This window comes from Rhinoderma darwinii, chromosome 4 (genome assembly GCF_050947455.1).
Source record: "Rhinoderma darwinii isolate aRhiDar2 chromosome 4, aRhiDar2.hap1, whole genome shotgun sequence".
Classification (NCBI taxonomy): Eukaryota; Metazoa; Chordata; class Amphibia; order Anura; family Rhinodermatidae; genus Rhinoderma; species Rhinoderma darwinii.
This window is the reverse complement of record NC_134690.1, coordinates 398,350,067-398,361,448: the sequence shown is the minus strand read 5'-3', so window position 1 is coordinate 398,361,448 and position 11,382 is coordinate 398,350,067. Positions and strand designations below refer to the sequence as shown.

At 29.6% G+C, this 11,382-nt stretch overlaps 1 protein-coding gene across 9 annotated transcripts in view; it reads left to right on the top strand.

The window, feature by feature from the left end:
• The window catches only part of CDC42BPA (CDC42 binding protein kinase alpha), a 177,600-nt gene that overhangs the window by 129,222 nt on the left and 36,996 nt on the right, over positions 1–11,382 (top strand). For all 9 annotated transcript variants that reach the window (XR_012883290.1, XM_075863426.1, XM_075863428.1 and 6 more), the window contains exons 16-17: positions 2,546–2,651; positions 3,205–3,329. Coding sequence is in view for 8 of the 9 variants with exons in the window: in XM_075863426.1 (XP_075719541.1) it covers positions 2,546–2,651; positions 3,205–3,329 (231 nt within the window). In the remaining variant the exon portion in view is untranslated. The remainder of the gene's footprint in view (positions 1–2,545; positions 2,652–3,204; positions 3,330–11,382) is intronic.

The window sequence follows — 11,382 nt, the reverse complement described above, 5'->3', positions numbered from 1 at the left end:
GCTCCACTCATATAAACACTTACTGATAGTTTCCCCACAATTGATAACGCCGGGTCACCCGGGTCCCTAACGTCACCCGTCCCTCTGTCCGTAGATGCCTGGGCACAGAGTTGTGATGTGATTATTCCTAGGATCCCCCCAGCACACAAGTCACTAGTGCCAGCGGCCCCCGCAGACAGAAAGGGTGTCACATCTAGAATCGGCCGTCTTGTTCCATCCTAAAAAGGGAAAACGCAGCTCAGACGGCTCTGCCTGTAAATCCACAAGTCATCGTTTTATTTGAACTAGAAAGATTTATGTCTAAACAAATTCAATGAAAATAGAAGAGCGTGGCTGCCCGGCACTGCCTGTCACATCTCCGGGATTATATCTACACGCTGCCCACATAAACCTGTCACCGCTAGATCAAGGGATGTTTACAGTGGAGCCAAGTGACAACTATCTATCTATCTATCTATCTATCTATCTATCTATCTATCTATCTATCTATCTATCTATCTATCTATCTCATATCTATCTATCTATCTATCTATCTATCTATCTATCTATCTATCTATCTATCTATCTATCTATCTATCTATCTATCTATCTATCTATCTCATATCTATCTATCTCATATCTATCTATCTATCTATCTATCTATCTATCTATCTATCTATCTATCTATCTATCTCTCATATCTATCTATCTATCTATCTATCTATCTATCTATCTATCTATCTATCTATCTATCTATCTATCATCTATCTATCATCTATCTATCTATCTATCTATCTATCTATCTAATATCTATCTATCTAATATCTATCTATCTCATATCTATCATCTATCTATCTATCTATCTATCTATCTATCTATCTATCTATCTATCTATCTATCTATCTATCTATCTATCTATCTATCTATCTATCTCTATCTCATATCTATCTATCTATCTATCTATCTATCTCTCATATCTATCTATCTATCTATCTATCTATCTATCTATCTATCTATCTATCTATCTATCTATCTATCTATCTATCTATCTATCTATCTATCTATCTCATATCTATCTATCATCTATCTATCTATCTATCTATCTCATATCTATCTATCTATCTCATATCTATCTATCATCTATCTATCTATCTATCTCATATCTATCTATCTATCTATCTATCTATCTATCTATCTATCTAATATCTATCTATCTATCTATCTATCTATCTATCTATCTATCTATCTATCTATCTCATATCTATCTATCTATCTATCTATCTATCTATCTATCTATCTATCTATCTCTCTCTCTCTCATATCTATCTATGTATCTATCTATCTATCTATCTATCTATCTATCTATCTATCTATCTCTATCTCATATCTATCTATCTATCTATCTCTCATATCTATCTATCTATCTATCTATCTATCTATCTATCTATCTATCTATCTATCTATCTATCTCATATCTATCTATCATCTATCTATCTATCTATCTCATATCTATCTATCTATCTCATATCTATCTATCTCATATCTATCTATCTATCTATCTATCTATCTATCTATCTATCTATCTATCTAATATCTATCTATCTATCTATCTATCTATCTATCTATCTATCTATCTATCTATCTATCTCATATCTATCTATCTATCTATCTATCTATCTATCTATCTATCTATCTCTCTCTCATATCTATCTATGTATCTATGTATCTATCTATCTATCTATCTATCTATCTATCTATCTATCTATCTATCTATCTATCTATCTCTATCTCATATCTATCTATCTATCTATCTATCTATCTATCTATCTAATATCTATCTATCTAATATCTATCTATCTCATATCTATCTATATCTATCTATCTATCTATCTATCTATCTATCTATCATCTATCTATCTATCTATCTATCTATCTATCTATCTATCTAATATCTATCTATCTAATATCTATCTATCTCATATCTATCATCTATCTATCTATCTATCTATCTATCTATCTATCTATCTATCTATCTATCTATCTATCTATCTCATATCTATCATCTATCTATCTATCTATCTATCTATCTATCTATCTATCTATCTATCTATCTATCTATCTCTCATATCTATCTATCTATCTATCTATCTATCTATCTATCTATCTATCTATCTATCTATCTCATATCTATCTATCTATCTATCTCATATCTATCTATGTCTCTATTTTTCTCATCTGTCTGTCTATCTCATATTTAGCAATTTCATATCTATATAATAAGTCAGGACTATTTTTGTTCTCTTTATGCAAATGTGGGTTCCCATTCACTAACAGCTAACCGAGGTCTTGAGAATGGCAAGAAATGTAAACAAAGTATATTAGAAAGTTGTAGAACTTTTTTTTACTATATAATGAATATGGTTTATTTACATAGGACCATAAAAGTCTAGAACGGATATAATTCCTGAGCGGCAGCAGTCAGGATGATGTCTTAACATGTGTCCATTTATCTGTGTCATAATATTAGTGACCGATTAAAGATTAATAAGATCATTTATTCCTTCAGCCAAAGTGAGAGAGAAGAGTTTGAGTCGGAGCTTAAGCAGAAATTCGAGCGGGAGCGAGCGCTGCTGGCCGAGGAAAACAAGAGGCTGTCCAATGAGCTCGATAAGGTATCTGCTTTCTTCACTTTATTCTCACTGGTAAATGTTTATATATATATAGGCTTTAATCCTTTTAATGGTAGCTGCATATCCCAATGTGCAGTCATATTAAAAGGTTAATTCACCCAAGATTTGTAACCGCTATATTACCATAAAAATATATTCTCCAGTCGCATGCAGAGCACCATTCAAAATTTGGCTTAATTTTTTCCCCACCTTGCTGTGTTCTGGTGCATTATGGGAAATGCGGTACACCAGAGTACAATACAGCACATGATCTTATATTACGGATAAATCTATCAGAGCAATGCTTATGGATTCTGTTCCAGTTAACAGAATTCTGAATGCAGCTTTAGATGTGACTGGAGCATAAGACATAATGTAGCTCTGGATCCTGTAGAAGAAAAGCAAAGCTTTTGCAAACAGTTTATAGCAACAGTAAAATGTTTAAACGTAATAAGTCATTTTATTTGAACTATTTTGACTGAATTATTGTTAAAGCTTTAGTTAAGGGGAATTCAGTTGTTACTTAATAAATTATTATCTGCTCCTTGAATTTTAGCTCAACTCCATGCTTGAAAAACAAGATATCAACAACCGGCAGCTGGAGGAGGAGATGAGGGATCTGGCTGACAAGAAGGAATCAGTGGCTCATTGGGAGGCGCAGATCACAGAGATCATCCAATGGTTTGTCCTCTGCTTCTCTTAGTGACATGTGGAATCTGCACAATAAAAGCAGTCATCAGGCTTGTCCGTCCCCCCCCAGTATTACTGCTGCCGTGTAGGTGGAGAACTGTCATTCAACTGCAGAAAGGTTTATACTGGCAAAGAAACCAACTAATATAGGAAGGGACCTGTCCGGTCCTGAAACGCGTAGTATCTATTACAATAAAATCGACTGAAAAATACTTTGTTTTGGACACTTACCCGTCAGGCGCCGTGTCCCGAATACTGTAACTTTTCTACCACAGCAACTAATATATAACACTTCTAATATTATGAAAAACGACTATAATACTGACCCATTTCTTCAAGAATATAACTACTATAATACTGCCCCTATATACAAGAATATAACTACTATAATACAGCCCCTATATACAAGAATATAACTACTATAATACTGCCCCTATATACAAGAATATAACTACTATAATACTGCTCCTATATACAAGAATATAACTACTATAATACTGCCCCTATATACAAGAATATAACTACTATACTACCGCTCCTATATACAAGAATATAACTACTATAATACTGGCCCTATATACAAGAATATAACTACTATAATACTGCTCCTATATACAAGAATATAACTACTATAATACTGCTCCTATATACAAGAATATAACTACTATAATACTGCCCCTATATACAAGAATATAACTACTATAATACAGCCCCTATATACAAGAATATAACTACTATAATACTGCCCCTATATACAAGAATATAACTACTATAATACTGCTCCTATATACAAGAATATAACTACTATAATACTGCTCCTATATACAAGAATATAACTACTATACTACCGCTCCTATATACAAGAATATAACTACTATAATACTGTCCCCTATATACAAGAATATAACTACTATAATACTGCCCCCTATATACAAGAATATAACTACTATAATACTGCCCCCTATATACAAGAATATATCTACTATACTACTGCCTATATATACAAGAATATAACTACTATAATACTGCCCCTATATACAAGAATATAACTACTATAATACTGCCCCTATATACAAGAATATAACTACTATAATACTGCCCTATATACAAGAATATAACTACTATAATACTGCCCCCTACATACAAGAATATATCTACTATAATACTGCCCCCTATATACAAGAATATAACTACTATAATACTGCCTATATATACAAGAATATAACTACTATAATACTGCCCCCCTATATACAAGAATATAACTACTATAATACTGCTCCTATATACAAGAATATAACTACTATAATACTGCTCCCTATATACAAGAATATAACTACTATAATACTGCTCCTAAATACAAGAATATAACTACTATAATACTGCTCCTATATACAAGAATATAACTACTATAATACTACTCCTATATACAAGAATATAACTACTATAATACTGCTCCCTATATACAAGAATATATCTACTATACTACTGCCTATATATACAAGAATATAACTACTATAATACTGCCCCCTATATACAAGAATATAACTACTATAATACTGCTCCTATATACAAGAATATAACTACTATAATACTGCTCCCTATATACAAGAATATAACTACTATAATACTGCTCCTAAATACAAGAATATAACTACTATAATACTGCTCCTATATACAAGAATATAACTACTATAATACTACTCCTATATACAAGAATATAACTACTATAATACTGCTCCCTATATACAAGAATATAACTACTATAATACTGCTCCTATATACAAGAATATAACTACTGTAATACTGCCCCTATATACAGGAATATAACTATATAATACTGCCCCTATATACAAGAATATAACTACTATAATACTACAGCCTATATGCAAGAATATAACTACTATAATACTGCTCCTATATACAAGAATATAACTACTATAATACTGCCCCCTATATACAAGAATATAATTACTATAATACTGCTCCCTATATACAAGAATATAACTACTATAATACTGCTCCTATATACAAGAATATAACTACTATAATACTGCTCCCTATATACAAGAGTATAACTACTATAATACTGCTCCGTATATACAAGAATATAACTACTATAATACTGCGCCTATATATAAGAATATAACTACTATAATACTGCTCCTATATACAAGAATATAACTACTATAATACTGCTCCTATATACAAGAATATAACTACTATAATACTGCTCCTATATACAAGAATATAACTACTATAATACTACTCCCTATATACAAGAATATAACTACTATAATACTGCTCCTGTATACAAGAATATAACTACTATAATCCTGACCCCTATGTACAAGAATATAACTACTATAATACTGCCCCCTATGTACAAGAATATAACTACTATAATACTGCCCCTATATACAAGAATATAACTACTATAATACTACAGCCTATATACAAGAATATAACTACTATAATACTGCTCCTATATACAAGAATATAACTACTATAATACTGCTCCCTATATACAAGAGTATAACTACTATAATACTGCTTCCTATATACAAGAATATAACTACTATAATACTGCCCCTATATACAAGAATATAACTACTATAATACTGCTCCTATATACAAGAATATAACTACTATAATACTGCTCCTATATACAAGAATATAACTACTATAATACTGCTCCTATATACAAGAATATAACTACTATAATACTGCTCCCTATATACAAGAATATAACTACTATAATACTGCTCCTATATACAAGAATATAACTACTATAATACTGCCTCCTATATACAAGAATATAACTACTATAATACTACAGCCTATATACAAGAATATAACTACTATAATACTGCTCCTATATACAAGAATATAACTACTATAATACTGCTCCCTATATACAAGAATATAACTACTATAATACTGCTCCTATATACAAGAATATAACTACTATAATACTGCCTCCTATATACAAGAATATAACTACTATAATACTTCCCCTATATACAAGAATATAACTACTATAATACTGCCACTATATACAAAAATATAAATACTATAATACTTCCCCTATATACAAGAATATAACTACTATAATACTACCCTCTATATACAAGAATATAACTACTATAATACTGCCCCCTATATACAAGAATATAACTACTATAATACTGCCCCCTATATACAAGAATATAACTACTATAATACTGCTCCTATATACAAGAATATAGCTACTATAATACTGCCCCTATGTACAAGAATATAACTACTATAATACTGCCCCCTATATAAAAGAATATAACTACTATAATACTGCCCCTGTGTACAAGAATATAACTACTATAATACTGCCCCTATATACAAGAATATAATTACTATAATACTGCCCCTATATACAAGAATATAACTACTATAGTACTGCCCCTATATACAAGACTAGAACTACTAAAATACTGCCCCCTATATAAAAGAATATAACTACTATAATACTGCCCCTATATACAAGAATATAACTATTATAATACTGCCCCCTATATACAAGAATATAACTATTATAATACTGCCCCCTATATACAAGAATATAACTACTATAATACTGCTCCCTATATACAAGAATATATCTACTATACTACTGCCTATATATACAAGAATATAACTACTATAATACTGCCCCCTATATACAAGAATATAACTACTATAATACTGCTCCTATATACAAGAATATAACTACTATAATACTGCTCCCTATATACAAGAATATAACTACTATAATACTGCTCCTAAATACAAGAATATAACTACTATAATACTGCTCCTATATACAAGAATATAACTACTATAATACTGCCCCTATATACAAGAATATAACTACTATAATACTGCCCCTATATACAAGAATATAACTACTATAATACTGCCCTATATACAAGAATATAACTACTATAATACTGCCCCCTACATACAAGAATATATCTACTATAATACTGCCCCCTATATACAAGAATATAACTACTATAATACTGCCTATATATACAAGAATATAACTACTATAATACTGCCCCCCTATATACAAGAATATAACTACTATAATACTGCTCCTATATACAAGAATATAACTACTATAATACTGCTCCCTATATACAAGAATATAACTACTATAATACTGCTCCTAAATACAAGAATATAACTACTATAATACTGCTCCTATATACAAGAATATAACTACTATAATACTACTCCTATATACAAGAATATAACTACTATAATACTGCTCCCTATATACAAGAATATATCTACTATACTACTGCCTATATATACACAAGAATATAACTACTATAATACTGCCCCCTATATACAAGAATATAACTACTATAATACTGCTCCTATATACAAGAATATAACTACTATAATACTGCTCCCTATATACAAGAATATAACTACTATAATACTGCTCCTAAATACAAGAATATAACTACTATAATACTGCTCCTATATACAAGAATATAACTACTATAATACTACTCCTATATACAAGAATATAACTACTATAATACTGCTCCCTATATACAAGAATATAACTACTATAATACTGCTCCTATATACAAGAATATAACTACTGTAATACTGCCCCTATATACAGGAATATAACTATATAATACTGCCCCTATATACAAGAATATAACTACTATAATACTACAGCCTATATGCAAGAATATAACTACTATAATACTGCTCCTATATACAAGAATATAACTACTATAATACTGCCCCCTATATACAAGAATATAATTACTATAATACTGCTCCCTATATACAAGAATATAACTACTATAATACTGCTCCTATATACAAGAATATAACTACTATAATACTGCTCCCTATATACAAGAGTATAACTACTATAATACTGCTCCGTATATACAAGAATATAACTACTATAATACTGCGCCTATATATAAGAATATAACTACTATAATACTGCTCCTATATACAAGAATATAACTACTATAATACTGCTCCTATATACAAGAATATAACTACTATAATACTGCTCCTATATACAAGAATATAACTACTATAATACTACTCCCTATATACAAGAATATAACTACTATAATACTGCTCCTGTATACAAGAATATAACTACTATAATCCTGACCCCTATGTACAAGAATATAACTACTATAATACTGCCCCCTATGTACAAGAATATAACTACTATAATACTGCCCCTATGTACAAGAATATAACTACTATAATACTGCCCCTATATACAAGAATATAACTACTATAATACTACAGCCTATATACAAGAATATAACTACTATAATACTGCTCCTATATACAAGAATATAACTACTATAATACTGCTCCCTATATACAAGAGTATAACTACTATAATACTGCTTCCTATATACAAGAATATAACTACTATAATACTGCCCCTATATACAAGAATATAACTACTATAATACTGCTCCTATATACAAGAATATAACTACTATAATACTGCTCCTATATACAAGAATATAACTACTATAATACTGCTCCTATATACAAGAATATAACTACTATAATACTGCTCCCTATATACAAGAATATAACTACTATAATACTGCTCCTATATACAAGAATATAACTACTATAATACTGCCTCCTATATACAAGAATATAACTACTATAATACTACAGCCTATATACAAGAATATAACTACTATAATACTGCTCCTATATACAAGAATATAACTACTATAATACTGCTCCCTATATACAAGAATATAACTACTATAATACTGCTCCTATATACAAGAATATAACTACTATAATACTGCCTCCTATATACAAGAATATAACTACTATAATACTTCCCCTATATACAAGAATATAACTACTATAATACTGCCACTATATACAAAAATATAAATACTATAATACTTCCCCTATATACAAGAATATAACTACTATAATACTACCCTCTATATACAAGAATATAACTACTATAATACTGCCCCCTATATACAAGAATATAACTACTATAATACTGCCCTCTATATACAAGAATATAACTACTATAATACTGCTCCTATATACAAGAATATAGCTACTATAATACTGCCCCTATGTACAAGAATATAACTACTATAATACTGCCCCCTATATAAAAGAATATAACTACTATAATACTGCCCCTGTGTACAAGAATATAACTACTATAATACTGCCCCTATATACAAGAATATAATTACTATAATACTGCCCCTATATACAAGAATATAACTACTATAGTACTGCCCCTATATACAAGACTATAACTACTATAATACTGCCCCCTATATAAAAGAATATAACTACTATAATACTGCCCCTATATACAAGAATATAACTATTATAATACTGCCCCCTATATACAAGAATAACTACTATAATACTGCCCCATATATACAAGAATAACTACTATAATACTGCCCCCTATATACAAGAATAACTACTATAATACTGCCCCCTATATACAAGAATAACTACTATAATACTGCCCCATATATACAAGAATAACTACTATAATACTGCCCCATATATACAAGAATATAACTACTATAATACTGCCCCCTATATACAAGAATAACTACTATAATACTGCCCCATATATACAAGAATATAACTATAATACTGCCCCCTATATACAAGAATATAACTACTATAATACTGCCCCTATATACAAGAATATAACTACTATAATACTGCCCCCTATGTACAAGAATATAACTACTATAATACTGCTCCTATATACAAGAATATAACTACTATAATACTGCCCCTATATACAAGAATATAACTACTATAATACTGCTCCCTATATACAAGAATATAACTACTATAATACAGCCTCCTGTATACAAGAATATAACTACTATAATACTGCTCCTATATACAAGAATATAACTACTATAATACCCCTATATACAAGAATATAACTACTATAATACTGCTCCTATATACAAGAATATAACTACTATAATACTGCCCCCTATATACAAGAATATAACTACTATAATACCCCTATATACAAGAATATAACTACTATAATACTGCTCCCTATATACAAGAATATAACTACTATAATACTGACCCCCTATATACAAGAATATAACTACTATAATACTGCCCCCTGTATACAAGACTATAACTACTATAATACTGCCACTATATACAAGACTATAACTACTATAATACTGCTCCCTATATACAAGAATATAACTACTATAATACTGCCCCTATATACAAGAATATAACTACTATAATACTGCCCTATATACAAGAATATAACTACTATAATACTGCTCTCTATATACAAGAATATAACTACTATAATACTGCCCCTATATACAAGAATATAACTACTATAATACTGCCCCCTATATACAAGAATATAACTACTATAATACTGCTCCTATATACAAGAATATAACTACTATAATACTGACCCCTATATACAAGAATATAACTACTATAATACTGCTCCCTATATACAAGAATATAACTACTATAATACCGCTCCTATATACAAGAATATAACTACTATAATACTGCTCCTATATACAAGAATATAACTACTATAATACTGCCCCCTATATACAAGAATATAACTACTATAATACTGCCCCCTGTATACAAGAATATAACTACTATAATACTGCTCCTATATACAAGAATATAACTACTATAATACTGCTCCTATATACAAGAATATAACTACTATAATACTGCTCCTATATACAAGAATATAACTACTATAATACTGCCCCTATATACAAGAATATAACTACTATAATACTGCTCCTATATACAAGAATATAACTACTATAATACTGCCCCTATATACAAGAATATAACTACTATAATACTGCTCCTATATACAAGAATATAACTACTATAATACTGCTCCTATATGCAAGAATATAACTACTATAATACTGCTCCTATATACAAGAATATAACTACTATAAGGGCATGACCACACATGGCGGAATTC